At 44.0% G+C, this 26,765-nt stretch overlaps 1 protein-coding gene across 1 annotated transcript in view; it reads right to left on the bottom strand.

The window, feature by feature from the left end:
• Nucleotides 1-26,765, bottom strand: part of FAM135B (family with sequence similarity 135 member B) — a 143,974-nt gene that overhangs the window by 24,777 nt on the left and 92,432 nt on the right. The window contains exons 12-13 of the mRNA XM_082257944.1: nt 20,426-22,235; nt 10,102-10,262 (exon numbers count right to left, since the gene is read on the bottom strand). Coding sequence (XP_082114070.1) covers nt 10,102-10,262; nt 20,426-22,235 — 1,971 coding nt within the window. The remainder of the gene's footprint in view (nt 1-10,101; nt 10,263-20,425; nt 22,236-26,765) is intronic.

Consider the following 26,765-nt stretch of genomic DNA (forward strand, 5'->3'; position numbering starts at 1 on the left):
GCACTTTGCATATGAAGGGATGTGTAGGGTTAAAGGGGGCAGTGTGTATATGAAGGGGGTGTAGGGTTAAAAGGGGGAGCAGTGTGTAAATGAAGGGGGTATAGGATTAAAGGGGGGCAGTGTGTATATGAGGGGGGTATAGGATTAAAGGGGGGCAGTGTGTATATGAGGGGGGTATAGGATTAAAGGGGGGCAGTGTGTATATGAGGGGGGTGTAGGGTTAAAGGGGGCAGTGTGTGCAGGAAAGTGGGTGTAGCATTAAAGAAGGGCAGGAAGGGGGGGTGTAGGATTAAAGGGGGCAGTGTATACAGGATGGGGAGAGTGGAGTTAAAAGGGGGAAAGGGAGGCATTATGTACAGGAAGGGGGGATGTGTACAGTTTTTTTTTTTGGGGTGGGTGCAAAGAGCTGGTCTTGCCTAGGGTGCAAAACAGTCTAGCACCGGCTCTGTGGAGGGATCCATAGTTCTCAGTGTAACCTGATATGGACTACAAACATGTCTGTATCTCTTCATCTTATTACATCAATCTTTCTCAGCCTTTTCATCATAGAGGAACCCTTGAAATGCATTTCTGGTGTCAGGGAACCCCTGCTAAAAATGCTATATCTGCAACTCATGATATATTAGTGTGATCAGTGGGAAGAATGCTCCTTACACTTGTGGACATTGGGAAGAATTACCCCCTTACAGATAGATAAAACGATGAATGGTGTCAGTGGGAACTTATCTGAGAGGCAGAAATTGCCCATTGCTCAAGGAACCCCTAGCAACCTCTGGAGGCAGGGCCATCTTACCGAATGGGCACGCTGGGTAGTTGCCCAGGGGCCCCACTTGCCTGGGGGGCCCCACCTGCCCAGCAACCCAGCCCCAGCCAAGCATTAATCCCAATTCCCGTGTGCATTCCGCTGCCGAATTTAGCAGGTGGCAAGCGTCTGTTGGCCCTGCGCTGCTGTCAGGCCACTTGGGCCGTAGAGGGGGTGCCCATAACTGCAGGAATGCCTGTCTGCCTCCATGGGAACAGGCACACAGAGGACAGTTGAGTCTGACTCCCGTCCGTGTGTATGTTCACCGGACCCAGCCGCCGAAATTGAAAGCTGTCTTTAGCCTGGCACTGCTGTACCAATAAATATCGCCTTATCAATAATTTGCAATTTTATTCTCGTGGGTGATTGTGTAGGCGGGGCCCCAGTGCACTGCATTGCCCGGTGGCCTATAATGCTCTTAAGATGCCACTGTCTGGAGGAACCCTTGGGTTCCATGGAACCCAGGTTGAGAAACCTTGCATTACATGGTAGGCAGGGCAATTGGTATGTAGCACCCTCCTAGGTAGGTGCTAGTGAGAGAGTATGGTTTTGGCTCTGTCTGCCTATCAGAGGAGCAGCAGGCAAATCTATATTGCTTTCTGCTTAACAGATATCAGGATCTTGGAGTTAGGTCTGCTCATGGTGCTCAGTGTGTGATTCATCTGGTCTAGGGGAGTGTTTCCACGCTGGTCCAATAGGGAGGCATGTTGGACAGTGGAGAAAACCTGACCAATGGGTACACAGGCTTTGATACAGCCTCAGTGATTGTCACAGACTGGCTGTCTCAGTGCATTCTGGGGTGTGGTATAAAAGCCAGGAGCACATGTGCTGCGGGGTCTTTGGCTGGTGAGCAGAATACCGGAGGGAGGATGGCGGCTGCCTCCTCCTCTGCATTGGTGGCATGTGGTCACAGACAGTCGGCCTGGTGAGCCAGAAGGAAGGAGCTGAACCCAGAGGTCCAGGAGAGCTGACTAGAGGGGCTGAGACACTGGAGAACCTGGAAAAACTGTATCATGAGTACAGGGGATCGTGTCTACGGGCCTGACCTGTGAGGGGGCCACCCCGGAGTAGAGTAGTCAGAGGACGGGTGTCAGCTGGTGGAATGAAAGGGGGGTGCTAGGCGAGCAGGGGCAGACTGACAACTTTTGGCCCAGGGGGCAAGTACAAACCAGAAGCCCATGGTGCAGCGACTCGGCCCCCCTCCCACTCTCCTTCTTCCCGTCCTCCTCCTGACCTCCATTCCAAGCTGAAGCCCTGCTTCAAATACTCTCTAGTTAACGGCTGAGTCCAGGTTCCCGACCTGGCCAGCAGGGGGCGGTTGGGGGAAGCTGAGACAGCTCGGTCGGAACTGACCACAGTTTACACCATCAATGCTGGGGGGGGGGGGGGCTTTAGACATGTTTGTGGCAGAAGCAGTGCAGCCTTTTTAAGGGGCATCAGAGTGGCCCAGGGGGCAATTGCCCCCCTGCCTCCTGGCCCAGTCCTCCCCTGTAGGCCAGTACCCTGAAGATAGTTGCTCAATCAAGTTTCATGACAGAGACTTTACCTTAGATTCATCTAGTGGCAAGATGAATTGGCAGCTTTGCTGCATCCTCAAGCAGGAGTCCTCATCAACTGTGAATAGTTCAATTCCGGAGTATCCCACTCTATCCCTTCTCCCATCCCTTTTTAAAATAAAACAACTACAACCCCTAGACTGATTATTGACTGAGCCGGAAAGTAAATTGCTAAGTTTGGGCATGCAGTTGCTAACGGTAACCCAGAGGGACCCAAAAAGATGAAGAATTCAGCAGTCCTCAAGGGGGCAGTGCTACAGGTAAATTCCAGAAGAGAGCTAGGAAGGAAGATATTCCTCTGTGCAGCTCATAGTTCTGGCAAGACCAGCAGCTATTTTCTGTACTTGTGAAAAGATGCAACGTGAAAGGTGAAAAGTACTGTATATTGCGTTGCTTTTCTGGGGTTTAGTTATCCTTTAGCCCACATTCACATTGGAGACGGGTTTGAACTAGCACAGGTTTCAAACACGCATTTCATTGCGAGTTTGAGCGTGATTTGAAAGACATCTGTGTGGGTTTATCCACAGATGTCTATTGAAATCGCCCCCGAAGTCACCAAAAGTAGTGCAGGAACTACTTTTTGAAATCAGTGCGGCGCTGTAAAGTCGGCGTCACACAGTCGCCGCGCTGTTGCCAGCAATAGGTTGCGATTTGGCATGCAATTGGACATGTCAAGTCGCATGTCAAATCGCCCCAATGTGAACAGGGGCTTAACCACTTTACGACCGCCCACCTTAGGTATACGTCGGTCGGGCGCAGGCAGCTAGGGGGCGAGCGCATGCCGCTGCCGGCGCGCTCCCGCCCCCACTCGTCAGCAGGGAAGCCGATGCATGGGGCAGGGAGCTCCGATTGCAGCCTGACACCCGCGATCGCTCCCCGCTGAGAGAGAAGAACGGACAGCCGTTGTAAACACAGCTGGCCGTCCTTCTCTCTGGAATGATCACAGAGCGCCTGTGATCCTTCTATATAGGATCACAGGTCTCTGTGATCATTTTGCTAGCCACGCCCCCCCACAGTTAGACTCACTCCCCTAGGCTCACATTTAACCCCTTGATCACCCCTTCCCTGCCAGTGGCATTATTACAGTAACAGTGCATATTTCTAGCACTGATTACTGTAGTAATGTCACTGGTCCCCCCAAAAGTTTAAAAAATGTCAGTCAGGGGTCCGATCTGTCCGCCGCAATGTCGCAGTAAATATCGCAGATCGCCGCCATTACTAGTAAGAAAAAAAAAAAACAATAAAAATGACATAAATCTTTCCCGTAGTTAGTAAACGCAATAACTTTTGCGTAAACCAATCAAAATACGCTTATTGTGATTTTTTTTTTTACCAAAAATATGTAGCAGAAAACAAATTGGCCTAAAATATTAAAAAATTTTGATTTTAAATTTTTTTTTGGAATGTTATATAGCAGAAAGTGAAAAATATATCTATATTTTTTTTTAGAATTGTCGCTCTTTTTTTTTATTAATGCGCAAAAAATAAAAATTGCACAGGTGATCAAATGCCACCAAAAGAAAGCTCTGTTTGTGGGGGAAAAAGGGACATCGAATTTATTTGGGTACAGCGTCGCACGGCCGCGTAATTGTCTGTTAAAGAAACGCAGTGCCAAATCGCAAAATAGGGCCTGGTCATTAGGGGGAAAATCCTTCCAGTCCAGAAGTGGTTAAAGCCATTTTGTTTCTACATCAACCACAAATCACTTAGGCTCCGTTCACACCTGAGCGATTTTCAGCTTGAAAACCGCTCATGTGTGAAGCTCAATTAACGCCCAACAAGCAAAATTTTATTCATTTCAATGGCCCCTGTTCACACACACGAGTGTTCTGTCACCTGAAGCAAAATACCTGTTGCTCAAAAAAGTACATGAGCTTCTTTTTGCAGATTACTGGCATTTTTGGCCCCATAGACTTCAATAGAAATGCCTGAAAACGTGACTAGAGCATTTTACAAGCGTTTTGCTCATTTTCTGCTGAAACAGCAGCAATGTGCAGAATGGAAAAAATTGTACAGTTTTGTTCTCTTTTCTCGTTTTCAGGCCAGCTGAAACACAAATCTCTCTTTTCCTCTAGTGTATCCACTCCCCCCACAGTTAGAAAGCACTCCTTAGGAGCACACTTAACCCCCTTGATCACGCCTGATGTTAACCCCTTCCCTGCCAGTGTCATTTATACAGTAACCGTGCACATTTTTCTAGCACTGATCACTGCATTGGTGTCACTGGTCCCCACAAAGTGTCACCTAGCATAAGATTTGTCAGCCTCAATGTTGCAGTCCCGCTAAAAATCGCTGTCCATTATTATAAAAGTCCATAATTGTATCCCATAGTTTGTAGACACGATAACTTTTGCGCAAACCAATCAATATACACTTATTAGGAATTTTTATACCAAAAATATGTAGCAGAATACATATTGGCCCAAATTGATGAAAAAATTAGATTTTTTAAAAAAAATTTGGGGTATGTTTTTTAGCAAAAAGTAGAAAATATTGTTTTTTTATTTTTTTTAAAAGTGTGGTTCTTTTTTTTATTTATAGAGCAAAAATAAAAAAAAAACACAGAGGTGATCAAATATCACCAAAAGAAAGCTCTATTTGTGGGGGAAAAAAAAGACATCAATTTTTTATTTGTTACAGCGACTGCGCTATTGTAAGTTAAAGCAACGCAGTGCCGTATCGCAAAAAAATGGTTGGTTTTGCACAGAGCAGCCCAGATCCTCCTCTTCTCGGGTCTCTCGTTGTTGCTAATGGCCCCTCCCTCCTGCCGAGTGCCCCCACAGCAAGAAGCTTGCTATGGGGGCAGCCGAGGTGAGCTGCAGCTCTGTGTGTCCATTCAGACAAGAAGCTGCTGTTCGGACCCGCCCCCCCTCTCTCCTGATTGGCTAACTGACTTTGATTGAAATTGGCTCCTGCGGCTGTGTCTCAGCCAATCAGGAGAGAGGGGACTCGTGGAGATCGCTGGGAAGAGATGGGCTCAGATAAGTATTAGGGCTGCTACACTCAGAAGGTTTTTTATCTTACCGCATAGAATGCATTAAGATAAAAAATCTTCTGACTTTACAACTCCTTTAACCTCCCTGGCGGTCTGATTATGTCAGGATGGGTTTCTGTGCTAAAAGCTGTACATTGTTTTGCATGGAAATCTGTTGTTTTATATTTTAAAACTCACCTTCCCCTGCGATCCATCGCCGTCCTCCCACTGTCCTCCCCCGCTGTCCTCCCCCGCCGTCCTCCCGCTGTCCTCCCGCTGTGTGCTCGGCCAATGCCGGCACCTGTCTTCTGGTTCCCTTACCTGCAAGCATTGTGACGCAGGGGGGAGGAACCGGCGGCAATTTCAAAAATGTAAATACACCAAATGAGATGATACAAAGCTGTGATCCTAACGGATTACACTGTATCCTCCCATTTCACCACAGGATTTCACCTGGTGACTTTTCCAGTGCCCTGCCTGTGCTTTTCCAGTGCTTTGTGCCTGGAAAATAGAGAACGACCATGGCGTCCAAAAAGCGTTCTTTTTGCGCAAAGGCGCTTTTAGACGAACTGGAAAACAGCAACAGCGAAACAGAGTTACTTGAAGAACTGAGCGATAGCGATTCCTGGGAAAATTCTTCATCAGGTACAGAAAGTGACGACAGCGACGATTCTGATGTCTCTTTCTGGCACATCGCTCCGTTGGAAATTCTGAAGAATCATTTGATATTCTTCCCAAATTCCACAAGCGATGTGCCAGAAAGAGACATCAGAATCGTCACTGTCATCACTTTCCGTACCTGATGACGAATTTTCCCACGAATCGCTATCGCTCAGTTCTTCAAGTAACTCAGTTTCGCTGTTGCTGTTTTCCAGTTCGTCTAAAAGCGCTTTTGCGCAAAAAGAACGCTTTTTGGGCGCCATGGCCGTTCTCAATTTTCCAGGCACAAAGAACTGGAAAAGCACAGGCAGGGCACTGGAAAAGTCACCAGGTGAAATCCTGTGGTGAAATGGGATGATACAATGCAATCCGTTAGGATCACAGCTTTCTATCATCTCATTTGTGTATTTACATTTTTTAATTTGCGTGTGTCGCAACGCTCGCAGGGAAGGGAACCGGAAGACAGGAGCCGGCATTGGCCGAGCACACAGCGGGAGGATGGCTGGAGGACAGCGGGAGGATGGCTGGAGGACGGCGGGGGAATCGCAGGGAAGGTGAGTGCGATTCTGGGGTAATCCCGAGTGTGGCTCGGGGGTTACCGCTTTTGGTACTGAAAATTAACCCCGAGCCACACTCGGGAATACTGCTAAGGAGGTTAACAACCGTTGACAGGGTTTTGGGAAAGAGGCCCTTGTCCCCATCAACACAAAATGAAGCACAATCCTCGGCTCACTACACTGAGGGCATCAGGATGTTCACAAGTTTATTCCACAAGTAACCACAGCAGCGGTCCCTGCCCAGAGACCACAACGCGTTTCATCCTGTAGGGCTTAATTGTAGAGATGGGGGAGCCAGGAAAAGGTTTCTTTTGTGCATACTATTAACCACTTACGGACCGCCCACCTCAGTTTTATGTCACTACTTTGACATGAAATACTGGGGTTCTGGCAGCAGATGGCTGCCATAACCCTGGTATTTTTTTACAGGGCGGGCGGTCTTCTTTCACATAAAAGTGGTCCCAGCGGCTGATTCGCTTTTATGGGTGGTATGGCCAGTTTGATGCAGAGGAGCTTGAGTGTCCTACACAGAGCTCTGATCTTAACCCTACTGATCACTTTTGAGATGACTTGGAACCCTGATTGCGGGCCAGGTCCTCTCATTCAACATCACTACCTGACCTCACAAATTTTTTTTTGGCTAAATGGACACACAATCTAACAGACACACTCCAAAATCTTATGGAAAGCCTTTCCAGAAGATTGGAGGTTCTTATCACTACAAAGAGAAGATCAAATTCAAATGAATCCCTGTTGTTTAGGAAAGGGATCTCTAATAATCTCATATAAGTGTGATGGTCAGAAGTCCATAAATGCTTGGCCATATAGTGTATATTTAACAGTTAAGGAATAAAACGTGTTACTATTTAACTCCGGAAAGATCTGTGAGAACCTGGGGACCGGTAAACCTGCCCAATCTTGAATGAAGCTTTCTCTGGATAAACCAATTCATTCACTTCTATTCTATTAGTACTAGCAGTTTTGGTATGATGGGTAGAGATGGGCTCAGGCATGTTCAGGAACCTAGTCCTAATCCACCTGCCCGATCCCGCCAGGAAGCCAAAGCTGCACGCCACTAATTACCGGCAGTGAGACATTTTCTGATCTGTGCAGCTGCAGACTGTCTCAATGCCTGTGATTAGCGGTGTGCAGTGTCGGCTTCCTGGTGGGATCGGGCAGGTGGGTTGGGACTAAGATCCAGAACAGGCCTGAGCCCATCTCTAATGATGGATATACCATGCGCCACACCCGTTAATTCTTAAATAAATACATGTTCTTATAAAAGGTGCATATATAAAACACTGGATCCTATGTATACACTAGCAGAGCTAATAAGCTCCTCTCCAGGCGCCCTAGGATATATCCAAAGATAATCAAAATAAATATATTTGTTGAAGTCCACGATGACGAAACACGTCAGGGCGTGAGCACACGGCTACCTAGGCAACCAACTAGCATCCTACGTCACGCCGACATCACGTCCCGGAACCCGGAAGTCCGGTGCGAAGGAAATCCAGCCTTTCGGCAAAAGTGTATGTGCGGTTCTAACGTGGGGAGCAGCGGGACGCGCTGGTAAAATTGATTACATGCTGTGCTTCTTTTCATTTAATGTGAGTGCAATATTTTTTTGTCCTTAAAATAAATGCCTGTGTGTTACATATTACACTATGGGTCCCCTTTTTTGATTTTATGTGGCCATGGATATGAGGAGCTATCTGGAGGAGATGTGATTATCATTCACAGCCTGTTCCAGGACCGGGGTCTGTGCAGCCAGATTGAGGTGGAAGAAGCCTACATATTATCCAAAGTGCTAGACCTTATTATCAAGGGTACGTTCTTATTACTTAGGGGAATCACAGAGGTGTGGTGGAGGTTTCTGTGCATCTGCCGGGTATAAGAATTTGAGGAGGACACTATTATTGGGACTCTGCACTGCACTCTATGTTATAAGTGAAAAGATATTAGTGGTTATTTCACGTTTTGATGTGCAATATATATTTATTTTGATTATCTTTGGATATATCCTAGGTCGCCTGTAGAGGAGCTTATTAGCGCTGCTAGTGTATACATAGGACCCAGTGTTTTATATATGCACCTTTTATATGTTTATTTCTGTATAGCAGCAGCTGTTTTATTCTTATATATTTATTTCATTCATCCAATAGTGGTATCATCACTGCTTGCAATATTGTGTTTACCATAAGCGCTGAGTGGGTAGGACTTGACTTAGGTCTTAGCTTTGCTCCTTTTTTTTATTAAATACATGTTCTTAGTACTAAATAAAATTGTGTATGTAATATTTTAGGATATAAGTTGTGCCAAAATATTGCAAATTGAAAACCCCAAGGGTAAAGGGGAGGGAACATGTTTTTATTTACTTATGGACACAGAAAATGGGATTCTTAACCACTTTAACTCCGCTTACATTGCTGCTACTGCAGCAATGTGGCTCGTTATCGTCCAGCGACGTAGACCTACGTCGCTGGACTCCGCCCCTTGTGGGCGGCGCGCGCGCGCCGCCGGAGGCTCGCTCCCGCTGTGTTCAGTCACAGCGGGAGTCGGGCCAGGGGAGGAGCAGCGGCGGTCGCCGCTGCTGTTCCCCGATCGTCGGGGAATCTAGTTTGGAGATCCGCCCGCTTGTGTAAACAGAGCGGGCGGATCTCCTAAGTGACAGGCAGGGACAGATTGCAGGGTTCAGCATAGCTGAACATCCGATCTGTCCCTGTGTCACTCACTCAGTCACCTCCCCCCCCACATGTTAGTAAGCACCAGGCATACATTAACCCCTCCCTCTCCAATAAAATTAACCCCTTCCCTGCCAGTGTCATTTTTACAGTAACAGTGCATATGTATAGCACTGATTACCGTAGTAATGTCACTGGTACCCCCAAAAGTGTCAAAAATGTCAGTCAAGGGTCCGATCTGTCCGCCGCAATGTCGAGGTCCCGCAAAAAAAATCGCAGATCGCCGCCATTAAGCGTTAAAAAAAAAACACCAAAAATGACAGAAATCTTTCCCTTAGTTAGTAAACGCAATAACTTTTGCGCAAACCAATCAAAATATGCTTATTGTGATTTTTTTTACCAAACATAGGTAGCAGAAAACAAATTGGCCAAAAATTTAAAAAATTTTTGTTTTTACATTTTTTTATGGGAATTTCATATAAAAAAATTTGAAAAATATTGTTATTTTTTCAAAATAAATGCTCTTTTTTTGATTATAGCGCAAAAAGTAAAAATCGCACAGGTGATCAAATACCACCAAAAGAAAGCTCTGTTTGAAAAAAAGGACATAAATTTCGTTTGGGTACGGCATCGCACGACCGCGCAATTGTCAGTTAAAGTCGCACAGCGCCGAATCGCAAAAAGTGGCCTGGACGTCAGACAGCAAAATCCTCCGGTGGTAAAGTGGTTAAGGTGCCATCAAATTGTATTCATTTACCTCTGTTCTAAGATCACAAACTGTGATGTAATTATTCCTCATAATCAATAAATAAAAGTGTAGTTTGAAAGTGCATGAAATTAAAAAAAAAAAAACTGAGACGAATATTACCATCCAGCCCATGCACACAGATCACAAGATGGATGCCATCTTCCAGGTGCTCTTCTTCTGGTGGGAAATAAGGAAGGTCTGAGGCCAATATGGAGAGGTCACTGTACATGAAACCTTCAACTTTCAGGTCTTCTATGAATTTTTCTTTAGCCTGATGAAAACTAGAGAAAAGATTTATAAACAGTATGTAGGGAAGGAACTGCAAGATATAGCACTTAAATGGACCTACCTGAAATTTACAAAAATGATGAAAGGATGAACGTCAAACAGCATAATAGGTTGATATAGTAAAGACGTTGAGACTGCTCACCAACTAGTGAATTAGGTTAAGCTGTGACTTTAATCCCTAATATTCCTCAAGTTACCTTACTGTTCATATTGCCAGGTTCCACCAAAGCTGGAAAATGTGACATTCTTTGTTATTTTGAGCACAGCACAGTAGGCTAAACATACCATGGCATGGGCCGCTTGGACTATATTTCCTATTTCCTAACTCCCTAAGATGAGTACCCGGGGGTCTGGGGTTTGGGAGTTGGATGGAGAGAGATTCTATATATACTTTTTCTTCTTTCCTTTTTTACCCTTATATTTCTCCTATGCTTTACCCTCCCCCATTTTTTCTCTCTTCCTCGCTTTTTTTTTTCTCTTTTATCTCTTTCTCTTTTTTAGATGAGGATGCGAGATTAGCTTTGTTTGCATTGGATGCTTGGGCCCTTTATTATTTATAAGAGGTAATGGTGATTTTCCCGATTATGCCTTGTCCTGAAATTATACCTAAAGCCCCGTACACACGTACCGATCGTAGGCCGAACGATCGGCCGTCTTTTGTCCGAGGGCTGTCGTGTCTGTTTTGCAAAAGACTGCACACAAATTTTGTCGGCCAACAACAGCCGACTGCAGAAGTGATGTCATGTGATGGTTAACTTTCCTTGTCTTTTTTCTTTTCTGAGCATGCCCAGTCTTGCAAATCTGCTGTCTGTCGGCCGAATTCTGTACTGACTGGCGAACAATCGGCCGTTCTGGTGTCGGCATACATAAATTTTAATGCTTGCACGACAGATTCTGTCCGGCCGAAAGTGCGCTGACGGCTGTCGGAAGCATCATACTAACAAGCCCAAAATCGGCCGATCGTTCGGCGGCCAAACAGTTTCGGCCGACAATCTGCACGTGTGTACGGGCCTTTAGTGTCGTATTTACTTGAATGAGCTCTTGCTAGATAACGTTCTTAGTTTTTTTTTTATATGTAATTATGATGATTTAATTTTTGTATCTTTGAATTTGTAAAAATAATAAAAATAAGATTGTCTGAAAAGCTGGTGGATGCTCATGGTGAGACTGGGGATTTGGTGCACCAACAACAACAAAAAAATCGCTGATTTAGAGAATAGATCAAGGAGGAACAACCTCAAGCTGAGAGGTATCGCAGAAACTGTCTGTTCCGGTGATTTGAAGAGATATGTACAGCAAACGATCACCACCTTTTTACCTGATATAACTCCTCAGGAAGCTATCATAGATAGGGCACATAGGCTGCCTAAACCTCCCCACTATCGGAATACATCCCAAGATATGTCATTGTATGGATTCATTTTTTCAACACAAAGGAGAAAATGCTGCATTTCTCGCAAAAAGACGCCACTGCCTCATCCCTATGCAGGCATAAAGCTATTTGCCGATTACAATATACCTTACAAGCCCACAAAGAGCTAGTTTTTATCACCAACATTTTTCATAGCCACCAGATCATCTACAAGTGGCGGTTCCCCACCAAGCTGTTAATCACCAAAGGCAATCGACAACACAGCATAATGTCACTCCAAGAGGGTCTCCGCCTGCTGGAGTCCTGGAATCTATATCCAGCCAAGGAGAAACACCCGAAAGCGCACACCGGGACCTCCCCACGAGGAGAGCGTAACCTTTCTGACTGCTGAAGATGCTTACCTATAACGGGTTTGTATACTAAATCTCCAGGAAGTTTTTGGGCTTCAAGAATGTGATTTTTAATTTGTTTAGTTATACTTTTTTTTTACTTTCCTTTGCACCTTATGCTCAAAAACTGTGAATCCGCTGGAGAAAGTTACAGCCGTTGGTAGTTTGATCTCCCTGGAATCTTTAGGTTTTTCCCTCCAATCCAGGAGGTAGCGGAAGCTACTGTTTTAGTTTAAGAGGAATTTTCCTGATAATAGATTGTTCATATGCATTCTACGATATTTACTATCAATGTTTGGTTGTTTTTTGTAAATTTTTTGTTTCCTCTATATGCCTCCTTTACAGTACAGACTGTTCCACATATCTGGGTCAGCTGCACCTACTACCACCCGAATAGGGACAAAGCGGAGGAAATGTCTGTATTACTGCTGAGACGGACTATCTATGGATCATCACCTGATAGACTCTTAACCACTTAAGCCCCGGAGGATTTGGCTGCTAAAGGACCAGGGTTTTTTTTGCGATTTTTTACTGCGTGACTTTAACGGACAATTGCGCGGTCGTGCGACGCTGTACCTAAACTAATTTGACGTCCTTTTTTTCCCACAAACAGAGCTTTCTTTTGGTGGTATTTGATTACCTGTGCGATTTTTTGATCACGCGCTATAAACAAAAAAAGAGCGTAAATTTTGCAAAAATAACAATATTTTTCACATTTTTTTATATGAAATTCCCCCAAAAAAAAAGTAAAAATCTAAATTTTTTAACATTTTTCGGCCAATTTGTTTTATGCTACCTATGTTTGGTAAAAAAAATCGCAAAAAGCGTATTTTGATTGGTTTGCGCAAAAGTTATCGCGTTTACTAACAAAGGGAAATATTTTTGTCATTTTTGGTGTTTTTTTTTTTAACGCGTAATGGCGGCGATCTGCGATTTTTTTTTCGGTACTGCGACATTGCGGCGGACAGATCGGACCCTTGACTGACATTTTTGACACTTTTGGGGTTACCAGTGACATTACTGCAGTAATCAGTGCTATACATATGCACTGTTACTGCAAAAATTACACTGGCAGGGAAGGGGTTAACTTTATTGGACAGGGAGGGGTTAAGTGTGTCCTAGGGGCGTGATTCTAACTGTGTAGGGACATTCCTATTGGTGTAAAAGCAAAGATCAACCGTTCTACATAGTAGAACGGACAGATCTTCACTTTTACACAGGGAGAACTGACAGGCAGCTTGTTTACACAAGCTGCTCTGTCTTTCTCCCTTCACAGGAGCGATCGCAGTGTGACTGGCGGACATCGAGTCCGCCGGTCACACGCACTGACTTGCCTGTGAACGAGCCGCGGCGGGCGTGCGCCTCGGCGGGCGCGCGCCCGCCCGCGATAGGCTCGCAAGTCAGTGACAGGCGAGTGACGTACCGATACGTCACTCTGCCTGGCCGGGGCTGACCGCCGCAGTATATAGTCGTGCGGCGGTCGGCAACCGGTTAAGATACTTATAAATACACCTGTGACATCTTATGGCACTTTTCCATTGCAAGTACCGGCTCGCCTCTACTCGGCCCTGCTTGGCCCTGTTTGCTTTTCCACTGCTGTTACCACATGGTACGGTGTTGGAACAGTTCGGTACGGTACGGTATGGTTTGCTTTTCCACTAAAGTAGTACTAAAGTTAAGTGGGTGGGATAACAACGATTCTCTGACCAATCAGTGGCTAGTAGTGACTGCATGCAAAGGATTGTGGGATATGGTACCGGGTATGGTACCTCTTGGAACCACAATCGAGGTGGTACTGTTTTTGAGAGCCGTACCGTTCGGTTCCATGCAGTGGAAAAGCGCCGCCGTACCGTACCGAACCGTTCCTACACCATACCATGCTGTACCAGCAGTGGAAAAGCACAAAAGCGAGCCGAAACGTTCGGTTCCATGCAGTGGAAAAGCGCCATTAGATGCCTCCCATTATCATTTCTTCAATTTTCAAGATGACTGTTAAGATTGTATCACTTAATGCTCATGGGCTTAACAGCCCACATAAGCGGATGTGGTATGAGGCTAACAAGCTTCATGCTGAGGTGTTGTGCATTCAGGAGACTCATTTCTGTTTGAGGAAGGCTCCAAAATGCACTCACAAACACTATCCACATATATTCAGTGCCAATAGTCCACTAAAGAAAAACGGGGTACTAATTGCCATTTCATCTTCAGTAGCGTTCTCTGTAAGTGAAACCATTTCAGACCCCAAGGGATGTTTTATTTTACTGGTTTGTGAGATTAACAATACTAAATACACTATAGTAAACTTATACGCCCCCAACTCTGGGAAAACTAAATTTCTATGAAAGCTGATTAAAAAAATAGAGAAAGTACGCACCAGCCCCTTGTTTAAAGCAGGGGACTTCAATATGGTACTACATCCTAATTTGGATTCCTCTGACAGTTCTTCACGTGGGGGTCCTACTCTAAAATCCTATTTGAAAGAAGCTAATCTATATGACCCTTGGAGATGCCTGCACTCCACAGAGAAAGATTACACACATTACTTGGCACCTCACAACTCAAATTTGAGAATAGATTTCATACTCATTGACTCTACTCAAATCCACAAAGCCATTGTTGCTGACATTATGTCCATCACATGGTCTGACCATGCACCGTTTCTTTAACTTTAATAGAGGGCCACAAGTCCGTCCCAACATGCTTATGGCACAATAATGCTTGCATTTTAACAAATCGTACTTACAGAGAATGCCTACTAAGCCACCTTAAAGAATTATTTTCTAACAACTGTACACCAGATGTTAAAACACCCACAATATGTTTTGCCCACAAAGCATATGTCAGGAGCATACTAATACAATTAGCTGCAAGGGACAAAAAACTTTAACAACAAGCTATCACAAAATTGTTATTACAGATACAATCCCTTGAAACCCAACATAAATTGACTGTGAACCTTTCCACTCTTATCAAATTAACACAGTGCAGACAGGAACTGAGGTTGATTATGCTTCAGAAGCATGAAGAATACCTACATAGACTAAAAGCCTCTTATTATTCTCAAGGGAATAGAGAGGGGAAACTACTGGCAAACCAATTAAAAGCTAAACAAATTAAATTGTCTATTTCCTACTTCGGGAAGGCGTGCTGACGTCACCACGTGATACCCGGAAGTCGGGCGGCTGTGTTCTGTTGGAATCTCTCGACAATAGCGCTATTATTCCTTTTACATGTGAGTGTTTTACCTTATTTAATAAAGCGTTCCCCTATGTACTACACTATCTGTGGTCCCTTTCTTTTATATTCCGTTTGGGAGTGTCGGACTGTTTAGTGCGGTGGCTTGTCTATGATTGCGGCTCCCTGCTAGACGTGTTAGAGAGAGGCATCACGCCATCTACAGGATCCCGTTGGAGCTCCTATTACATATCGGATGCTTGTCTTTATTAGGGATGATCGAATGGTTCGGGTCGCCCATCGGTTCGACCCAAACATTGGCTGTTCGAGGTTCGGCCGAATTCCCAACTTTTTGCTGAAAAAGTTCGGAATTCGGCAACCAGAACCGACCAAAATGCAATGGGACAGGAAATGGGCTTTAAAAGCCCGTTAATGGACCAGAACCATTAGTAAAAGCCATTTGAGGGGGCAGGAGAATGCTAGGAATGTGATTGGAGTGACTAGGGGGTCCATAGGCCAATTATTAGTGAATACGCCCCCCAGTATATAAGATAGCCCCGGCAAATTCCTAGCATTGTAATACAGGGACATGGAAGAGAGTGGAAGCAGTTCTGTTACTTCTGCTTCAAAAGTGTCATTTAGCATTTATTAGTGTGAGGAAAGGGATATCTAGTGTAGTTAGGGTGCTATTTTCTACTTTAGTTAGATGCAAAATTTAGTTTCTGTAGGGAAAGTGTTAAGTGCCAGGGTGACCATAGTGTAGTGTAGGGTGAACTGACTCTGACTGCTATGGCAGGGTGACCAAACCCTTCCATGTCAGGGTGACCGCTATAGAGAAAACATTGTTTCTCTTAGGTCACTTACAGAGCAGCGATATGGCTTCTCACCGGTCAGCCTGCTTTTTGCTGCAGGCGTTTATAGGGATTTTTTGAGGACAAGTTTGGAGTCAGGCATGACATCTGAACTTATGTATAGGGGTATATATACACACACATGTCTGTATATATATACACCTGCACATATATAGGTGTGAAAGTAGCAGAACACTATACTTGCGCTAATGAAATAATTAACACCAATATGGCTCCGCTCCTATCACACCTATATATGTGTAAGTGTAAAATACATATAAGTATGTGTGTATGTATACCCCTATACAGAATTTCAGATGTTTTGCCTGCCTCCAAAGAACCCAAAAAAATGCCCAAAAAAACGCCCAGGTGTGTTTTTGCAGCAGGCATTTTTTTGGGCATTTTTGGGGTCTTTGGAAGCAGGCAAAACATCTGAACTTCTGTATAGGGGTATATATACACACAAACTTATATGTATTTTACACTTACACATATATAGGTGTGATAGGAGCGTAGCCATATTGGTGTTAATTATTTCATTAGCGCAAGTATAGTGTTCTGCTACTTTCACACCTATATATGTGTATGGGTATATATACATATAAGTGTGTGTGTATATATACCCCTACACAGAAGTTCTGATGTTATGCCTGCCTCCAATAACCCCCAAAAAATGCCCAAAAAAAACGCTTGCTACTAAACCAGCAAGGTGTGAAAATAGCGGAGCCATATCCCTGTTCCATATTAATTTTAATACAAACTACCTTTTTTTTCTGGTTCTGGACATGCTACAGAGCTGAAACTTCTCAGGTACACTTTTTACACCCCCCAGACACTAAATCCAAAGTCAAAATAAAAAAATCTCATTTTTTTTTTAATTTTTTCAATAATTGGCTCTCTATCAAAAATGACAATTTTTTAGAACTTTTTTTTTGTGTGATTAATGGTCCCTGGGGCATGACCCAGAACCCTAGGCACTTTTTAGGGGCATTTATTGGGTTTTAGGGCTTCAAAATGGTGTTTTTTGATTACCAAAGTTCGGGTCCCATTGATTTCAATGGGGTTCTGAAATCCGGGCCGAACTTTTGAGAAGTTCGGGTTTCAAAAGTTCGATCATCCCTAGTCTTTATCTTCCCTCTGGTAAGCGTTTAGCATGCCCTTAGCATGCAGCACTGATTGTGGAGGAAGTCACAGTATATGGTGAAGGATCCCTTTCTTGCACCTGGCACCCATTTTTGGACTTTTCATTTTACTTTTCTTTATCTATATGGACATTATTTATGATTAGATTGATTCACTGTCATGATTTATTTAATTGGACATTATGGCATAATTTGAAGCACAGTTTACTGTTATTACAATATTTTCAGTTTGATTTTAGTATCATTGTGTCAATTTAGCGTGGCTTTTCTTTTGTATTTACTCTTTGGTGTTTCCCACTACAGCTGCAGCTTTCCACATTTATAATTTACATTGTTATCATTCATATTGGTTTATTCACTTTTTACATTTGTGCTTAGTGCGGTTATTTTTTATATATATTTGCAGATGATGTCCTACATACACTCACTAAAGTACCCACCGCTTTAAAGGAAATTCAAAACAAAGTAGACAGATATGGTCAAGTATCTTACTATAAAGTAAATATAACCAAATGTTCCATCCTCCCAATTAACATGAGCAAGGGTATGCTGAACTCTCTCAGAAAACAATTTCAATATTTCTGGGACTCTAAATCCATATCATACTTGGGTATTAGACTTACAGTATCTCACAAAAGTGAGTACACCCCTCACATTTTTGTAAATATTTTATTATATCTTTTCATGTGACAATACTGATGAAATGACACTTTGCTACACACTATTGTTTTTATAATAAATGGTTTTTAACATACTACAACATGAGAGGCTTCTTATCTCCCCAACATACCTATCCAGATAACATCACTATTTAATTGGTGGTTCCGATCTGTGCAAATTCTAAGTGGAAACCTTATTCATTAGGACAATGGTTTATCCTTGATCCAAAGCCTTTTTTGACTACCTGTAATGGGGGTTAATTTTCACTGGTAAGTAAAATGTGGCATGTGGATGTCGGTGGAGGACAGGACTATCCCACAGACACGGGTGTCTATCAAGGCGAAGTTTCCATCAACTTTTATGCACAAATTTCCCTTTTACATTTTTTTGGTGTTTTTTATGGTATTATATTTTAAGAGCGTGGTCCACTTTTTTCTTCTATATTCTTAAGCTTCTTGCTTTTAGATGGGTCGTTCTAATATATATACTATACATTATATATTATAATACATATTTTATTAGATTTGTCAATCGTGTGCGCAATTGCATAAGTGTCACCTGCACAGTTTTTTTCAGTGTTTGGGAGATGTTATTTTTTATTAAATTTTTACACCAAATTTTACATTTTTAGACCAAAATGTATTAGCTAGAGGCAATTGTAGTACATACAGGCATACCCCGCTTTAAGTACACTCACTTTAAGTACACTCGCGAGTAAGGACACAGCTTGTTCAGCTTGGCATGACACTACTCCCGGTTTTTAACATTGGCGTCTATAGGAAATCTTGGTCAGCTTGACATGGCACTGCTCCCAAACCATAAGTGACAGGGATACCAAACTTAGGGAGCACCGAGAGGGGACCCAGGACTACAACATATCATGTTTGTGGCTGGCCAGCTTGCCTAGGTAATCTACTATGTCATAGTCCTGGATCCCCTTAACATGCTCCCCAAGCTTGGTGTCCTTGTCAACATGGTTTGGGAGCAATGCAATGTCAAGCTGACCAAGATTTCCTATGGAGCTAGTGTATTTACATGCATTGAGAAATGAAAAAAAGTATTGCTTCACTTTAAGTACATTTTCGTTTTACATACATGCTCTGGTCCCATTGTGTACTTAAAAGTGGGGTATGCCTGTAGATGCCTTTGCCCTCCTATCCCAACTGTCTTGTGCCACTCCTTTCTATCTATGTTGACTTTTTGGTTTAAGTATTATAGTAAAAAGATCAGAGGTCACACATGGCACATAAAGACTGAGGGTAGAAATACTAAAAGATGCAACATGTCCCATGTGGTAGAACATCTAGAACCTACAAGTGGATTCATGCAAATTGTAGCTCTTTTCCAGGGGTCCTCAAACTTTTTAAACAGGGGGCCAGTTCATGGTCCTTCAGACACTGTTGGGGGCCGGACTATAGTTTGAAAAAAAATATGAACGAATTCCAATGCGCATATTTTATTTGTAGTGCACAAAAAAACCAGGAAAAACAATACAATAGTTATTGTTTTATTTATATATATATATATATATATATATATATATATATATATATATATATATATATATATATATATATATATATATATATATATATATATATATATATATATATAAGCACAGCGTTCCCCCTTTCAATGCCAGAGTGACCACAGCGTGCCCCCCTTTCAATGCCAGAGTGACCACAGCGTGCCCCCTTTTAATGCCAGAGTGACCACAGCGTGCCCTCTTTCAATGCCAGAGTGACCACAGTGTGCCCTCTTTCAATGCCAGAGTGACCACAGCGTGCCCCCTTTCAATGCCAGAGTGACCACAGCGTGCCCCCTTTCAATGCCAGAGTGACCACAGCGTGCCCCCTTTTAATGCCAGAGTGACCACAGCGTGCCCTCTTTCAATGCCAGAGTGACCACAGTGTGCCCTCTTTCAATGCCAGAGTGACCACAGCATGCCCCCTTTCAATGCCAGAGTGATCACAGCGTGCCCTCTTTCAATGCCAGAGTGACCAGCGTGCAGAGAGACCAGTCAGTGCACTTAGCTGCAGCGGCGGCGTCTCCTCGAGTCCTCCCGCCTCCTCCTCAGCCAATGGCATGGGTTCACCTTTCGGCCAATCAGGAAGCGGGTCTGCCAGGAGGAGGATCCATGTGACAATAGCTAATTTTAATCTGCTATTGTCACACAAATGGGTGGGCTAGGGCACAGTGCTCTGCGCCCCGGGTCCACCCTTTCCTGAAGCATATTAGAGCTTCAGTGAGTGACAGGTAGTCAGCCCTATGCCGATCCCGGCCGGCAGGCCGGGTTCAGGACCCTGGCGGGCCACATGCGGCCCGCAGGCCGTAGTTTGAGGACCCCTGCTCTATTCTGTTAGCAGTTCCATTTTAAATTTACAGCCCTAGAGTGGGTTTACACTTCTTTTTCACTAATAAAATAAACTTTTCTGGTGTAGAAATAATTAGGAACCAAGTGGACTGAACTGGAAGGCAAAGCAGCAAACTTGGAGCCTTTTAATATACACAGAATCATATTACTGATAGTAAGCAACATGCAATGTGGGAACTGGAATGTTATCTTACCTAAGCATTCGCTCATTAACTTCTTCATCATTATCTGAAGAATTCCCTGAAATAACCCCAAAAGATCCCAGCGGTTGCCTTGTTATTGGAAATAGCACTTGTTTGGTTGAAAAGCCAGGAATAACAGGAGTGTCCTTTTGCATTGAAGAAAAAGGCAAGCATGTTGCCGTACAAGAAACAGAAAGGTTAACCATATCCACATCTCGCCTGCCATCTGGGGCCAACACCGTGGTTGAACTTGAGCTTAATTGTGACAGAGAAGTGCACACGTTTTTGCTCACTTTAGGCTTAGGGTATGGGTCTAACAATTCCTGATCTGAGCCAGAGTAATTATCAAGCAATTGTTCACTACTGGAATCTTCAGTGAGTTCAATCTCTTGCAAATACGGATATTCTTCCATGGCCTCTTTAGTTTGGGGCACATTGGAGAAATTAGTTTGTGATGTGTCGTCCTCTATCAACATTTCTAATGAAAATGCTGTTGAGTTCAGCTCCCCAGGCCTTTGGCTCAGACAGTCTGAAAAACATTCATCCTCTTGAATATTTAAGTTGCACATCAAAGATCGTCCATAGACGTCATCATCGTCTAACATGACTTTATCAGTCTCTGAGAACAAATTCTCTAAACTGCTGTTGGAATTTGACATGGAACGATCAACGATGGGTTTGGCATATGAAGACTCATCAGTTCCACTGTGAGAATATCCCTCGCTGCACATTACTGTAGTCATTACACATTCAGTCCTAGCAGCATCATTGGCTTTGGCCAAAACATTGTCTTGGTTGTCCTCCTCAGTCTCAGCTTTTACCACAGTCAATTCAATTGCTGTTTCCTCGGGGCTACTGATTTGTGGTGCAGAAACAGATTTAGTTAGCTTTGAAAGTTCTACCTCTCTTTCCTCCTCTTCAAATGGCAAGGAGTTAATTGAAGTCAATGAAGCTTGAATACCACTTGGTAAGCTCGTGTTACTCTCTGTCTGTACTCCCTCCAGTGAGTTTCGGTGCATATCATACTTTCCAGATAGCTGCTGTAAAAGTTGCTTATCGCTCCCTGGGTCTACTGTCCTAGAGCGGGTATCGCACCAAGCTACAGAGCTTGGCTCACTCTCTATTCCCGAGTCAGATATCAAAGATGATGACCGCTTGATCACATCAGAGCACAACGACAAATTGTCAAGTTTGTCACTAGGAAAAGAATTGGCTACAAGCGTCTTCTTCAATGATTTACCTATTAGTTCTGTACTATTACTTTTAGACAGTATGTGCACACCTTGATGTGATCTCTTTTTATTAAGACTTTCACTATCTTTAAAGTCTCCTGTATCATGCATTGCTATGCTTTCCGATTCCGAACTCTCTTTAGTCAACCCAGGCAACCCAGGACTGTCTTCTATGAGGTTCAACTCTACTTCTGTTGCTGAGCCATGGTTAGGAAAAGAAGCGTTGACGATTAACACAGGTTCTCCTCTGTACTGGTTGACCGGGCTAGGTTTTACTTCAATATACGTAATGCCTGTTGATTTATGTTCTGCTGGAGCCTCATGAGATACTTCAGGTTCCTCTGGCTTTGGTTCTTGTAGGTCGATTGCAGCCCTTAGCTGCAGAACCTTAGAAACGCTTTCCGCTTTCTGAAAAGCTTCCTGGTAGCTGTGTACTGGGCTCCTGGTTGGGACGATGTCTTCTGGCATGTGGACGGATTGACTGGCTTCCTCAAAAGAAGCATTTTCATACACCGTTGTGGTCTGGATGAAATGGTCACTTATATTGCTACTGCCTAAGATGGTCTGAGATTTATATTTCTTTTCTTCAGCTGTAAAACAAAAGAAACAGAAGAACATCACATTAAAGCGGAGTTCCGGGCACGAAAACGTTTTTTCAATAAACATACCCCCGGGACAGTCAGGGCTAGTACATTCCACAATGGCTAGCCTCTGATCTGTCCCGGTTCGCACTTACCTGCAAGAAGAAATACTCACTTATAAAATTTCTTCTCCAGCGTTGCCATCTCTGTTGTGGGCAGCTGAAGCCGGCGCGATCCTCTTCTGCGTCCTCTTCCGTGTCTTCTTCTCCCAGAATGCGCCTTCACCGGCCCCTCTCGTCACTTCCGGTGCGGTGCCGCATTCCTCCACAGCTTCTGGGCATGCCCAGAAGCTGTTTAGCAGGGAATGCGGCGTCGCCCCGGAAGTGACGAGTGGGGCCGGTGCGTCGCATTGATTCCTGGGAGCGATGACGTTCAGCTCCCAGGAATCATTGCAAGCCAGGAAGTGACGGCGGAGCTGCGGCACAGAGGGAGGAAGTGGAGAATAGGTGAGTATTTTCTATCTACAATTACAAGGTGAGTAAAAAAAAAATATATACCCAACTATCCAATTCCTTTTCAGGTGAAGATTATCCAGCGGATGGGCACAAAATTGATTAGGTCGATTTTGTGCCCGGAACTCCGCTTTAAAGCATTTGTTACCCCAACACTTCATATTCCTGATATGTGCCTGCTGTACCATGCACTTGTATGAGAAAGTATCCTGCTCTCTTTGTATTGCTTCCTTTATGTGAAATCTCTGGTGTTCCTGCCAGTCCCTCTGCTTTCCTTTAAACCACTTAAGGCCCGGAAGATCTTACCCCCTTCCTGACCAGGCCCTATTTTGCGATTCGGCACTGTGTGACTTTAACGGACCATTGCGCGGTCGTGCGACGCTGTACCCAAATGAAATTGTCGTCCTTTTTTTCCCACAAACAGAGCTTTCTTTTGGTGGTATTTGATCACCTGTGCGATTTTTACTTTTTGCGCTATAAACAAAAAAAGAGCGAACCCCCCAAAAAAATGTAAAAATCTAAATTTTTTAACATTTTAGGCCAATTTGTTTTCTGCTACATATTTTTGGTAAAAAAAAAATCGCAAAAAGTGTATTTTGATTGGTTTGCGCAAATGTTATTGCGTTTACTAACTAAGGGAAAGATTTTTGTCATTTTTGTTGTTTTTTTTTTTTTAACGAGTAATGGCGGCGATCTGCGATTTTTTTTTTGCGGGACTGCGACATTACGGCAGACAGATCGGACCCCTGACTGACATTTTTGACACTTTTGAGGGTACCAGTGACATTACTACAGTAATCAGTGCTAAACATATGCACTGTTACTGTAAAAATGACAGTGGCAGGGAAGGGGTTAACTTTATTGGTGATGCAGGGGTTAAGTGTGTCCCTAGGGGCGTTCTTCTAACTGTAAAGGGGCATGGCTTGTGATGTAACCACAGAGACATACGATCCTACATAGCAGGATCGTATGATCTCTGCAGTTAGATCAGGGAGAATGACAGGCGGCTTCGTTTACATCAGCCGCCTGCCTTTCTCCCTCTCCACGGGGAGATCGCGAGTGACCGGCAGACATCGGGTCCGCCAGTCACACGCGTGGACATGTTAGGGAACAAGCGGGGGCGGGAGGGCGCGCTCGTCCCTAGAGGCTCTCGGGCGAGGGACGTAGTACTACGTCACTTTCCCTGTACGGGGCTGACTGCCGCAGTAAATAGTCGTGCGGCATTCGGCAAGTGGTTAAAAAAACTGACCACACTAAGCAAGAGAGCACACCGTGGTCAGTTCTCTAGCTATGCTGGGAACTCAGTGTGCTCTCCCCCAATGATCATACTTGTTCTGACACACCCCCACTGTCCAGCCATTCACACAGTGTGCTGCTTCTCCTCCCCCCAACTCCTATGCAGCTGAGAACAAAAGGAATGATATCACCTATAAAAAAAAAAGAAAAAAAAAGGTATTTATAATGTTTTTTTATATTTATACAAATGTTTTGCATTTCATTTCTATTTTAACTACTTGCTGCCTGCCCACTGTCAAATGACGGCGAAGCGGAGCGGTGCGGATTTAGTTCTGGGAGGACGTCATATGACAGCGTCCCAGAACGGCTGCTCTAGCGCACCTGTGGGGGCGCGCAGCACGGCGATCGCGGCATCGTCATGTTACTAGGACACAGGGTGACCCTGATCTTGGTAAAGAGCTAATGACTTGGCTCTTTACCCATGTGATCAGCTGTGTCCAATCACGTAAATGAGGAAGTGCCGTTTATCGGCACAATTTGCCTCATACTGTCAGAGTGTGTGGCGAGGAGAGTAGATCAGTGGCTTCTCCTCAAAGGGAAGTCCAGGACAGGTAATCAGGCCACTGATCATCAGTGCCCTGATTACAGTAAAGTACAGTAAAAAAAAAACAGTGCCCATCAGTGACACCAAGCAATGCCCATCAGTAACACCAATCAGTGACCCCAATCAGTGACACCAATTAGTGACCCCAATCAGTGCCCACAGTGACCTCAAAAAGTGCCTATTAATGATGCCAGTTAGTGCCCATCAGTGCCTGCTCATCTGTGCTGCCCATCAGTGCTGCCCGTCTTTGTCCATCAGTGGTATTTAATCACCATTGTTTTTTTTTATTTTTTTGCTAAACAGAAAAGTCTGAAAATTTTGAAAAAAAAAAAAAAAAAACGTGTGTTTCTTTAAATTTTGCAAATAAATAATTGTTGTTCATAAATGTAGGCCAAAGTGTATTCTGCTACATTTCTTTGGTGAAAATAACCCAAATCAGAGTATATTATTTAGTCTGTACGGAAGTTATAGAGTCCAAAAACTATGGTATATATATCTGACTGAAAACTGATCAGCCTTGGTGTACTGATCTCATTTTTGAAAACCTGAAAAAATGAGGACAGTACAAATATCCCCCAAATTACCCCTTTTTGGAAAATAGACAGTCCAAGGTATTCAGTAAGAGGCATGGCGAGTTTTTTTAAATTGTAATTTTTTGTCAACATTTTTGGAAAATGAAGGAGTAAAAAAAAAAAATGTTTTTTTTTTTTTTTTACATACTGTCACTAGTGTAGTACAGCATCCTTATATAACTGGTATGGCAGTGGCTGATGACAGTATGTAAAAAACAAAAAACAAAAAAAAAAAAAGAAATACTTTAATAATTTTTTTGTCAATTTATTTTCTATTTTTTACATTTTTATTATTTTTATTTTTTATTTTTTTTTACACACTGTGACCAAAGCAATATAATGTTAAATATAGTAACATTGTATTACTCTTTTTTACAGATATGATTGCTTATAGCAGTGTATTTTTGTATTTTACTGAATTAAACAAATTAATTCAATTTGTTTTGTTTTAATTAGCTGTGATTGGCCTGAGCTTATCACAGAGAACAGATGGGCTGTGATTGTCTCTGTTTGTATCATGTGATCACCCTGACCAATCACAGCTAGCAACACAATTGTACACAATGGATGGCATGAAAGGAAGCCATCCATTGCTTACAACTGTCATGTGACCTGCTGTGATTGGCAGAGAGTCGGTACACTGATAAGTCATCGGCTGACAGATCGCGCCGCAATGCTGCTTCACGGCCGCGCGCGCGAGGCGCGATCAGGGAGGACGTCACATGATGCCCACCCAAATCTAAGAGGCTGAAATTGGATAACATTCGCCTTGACCTGCTATATCTGCTTACCCATGCACGACCCCGATTGCCCTTGACCAATCTCTGGATTCCTGCATGGCTATTGTGACCTCGGCTTGTACTCTGACTCTGCTATTGTGTTGTGCTCCTGTGCCTCGCTGCCCGACTGTGTACCAACCCCAGCCTGTATCCTGCCTCTGCCTGATGTTCCTGTACCTCACTGCCCAGCTGTGTACCGACCACAGCCCGTATATTGACTCTGCCTCTGCCTGATGTTCCTGTACCTCACTGCCCAGCTGTGTACTGACCCCAGCCTTTATACTGCCTCTGCCTGATGTTCCTGTCCTTCACTGCCAGGCTGTGTACTGACCCCAGCCTGTATCCTGACTCTGCCTCTGCCTGATGTTCCTGTCCCTCACTGCCTGGCTGTGTACTGACCCCAGCCTGTATCCTGACTCTGCCTGATGTTCCTGCCCCTCACTGCCAGGCTGTGTACTGACCCCAGCCTGTATCCTGACTCTGCCTCTGCCTGATATTCCTGTCCCTCACTGCCCGGCTGTATACTGACCCCAGCCTGTATCCTGACTCTGCCTCTGCCTGATATTCCTGTCCCTCACTGCCCGGCTGTGTACTGACCCCAGCCTGTATCCTGACTCTGCCTCTGCCTGATATTCCTGTCCCTCACTGCCCGGCTGTGTACTGACCCCAGCCTGTATCCTGACTCTGCCTCTGCCTGATATTCCTGTCCCTCACTGCCCGGCTGTGTACTGACCCCAGCCTGTATCCTGACTCTGCCTCTGCCTGATGTTCCTGTCCCTCACTGCCTGGCTGTTGATGACCATTTGGCTTGTGTCCTGGCTACCCTCCTGCTTTCT

Source organism: Pelophylax lessonae (assembly GCF_965119305.1).
Source record: "Pelophylax lessonae genome assembly, chromosome: 5".
In the NCBI taxonomy this organism is placed as follows: domain Eukaryota; kingdom Metazoa; phylum Chordata; class Amphibia; order Anura; family Ranidae; genus Pelophylax; species Pelophylax lessonae.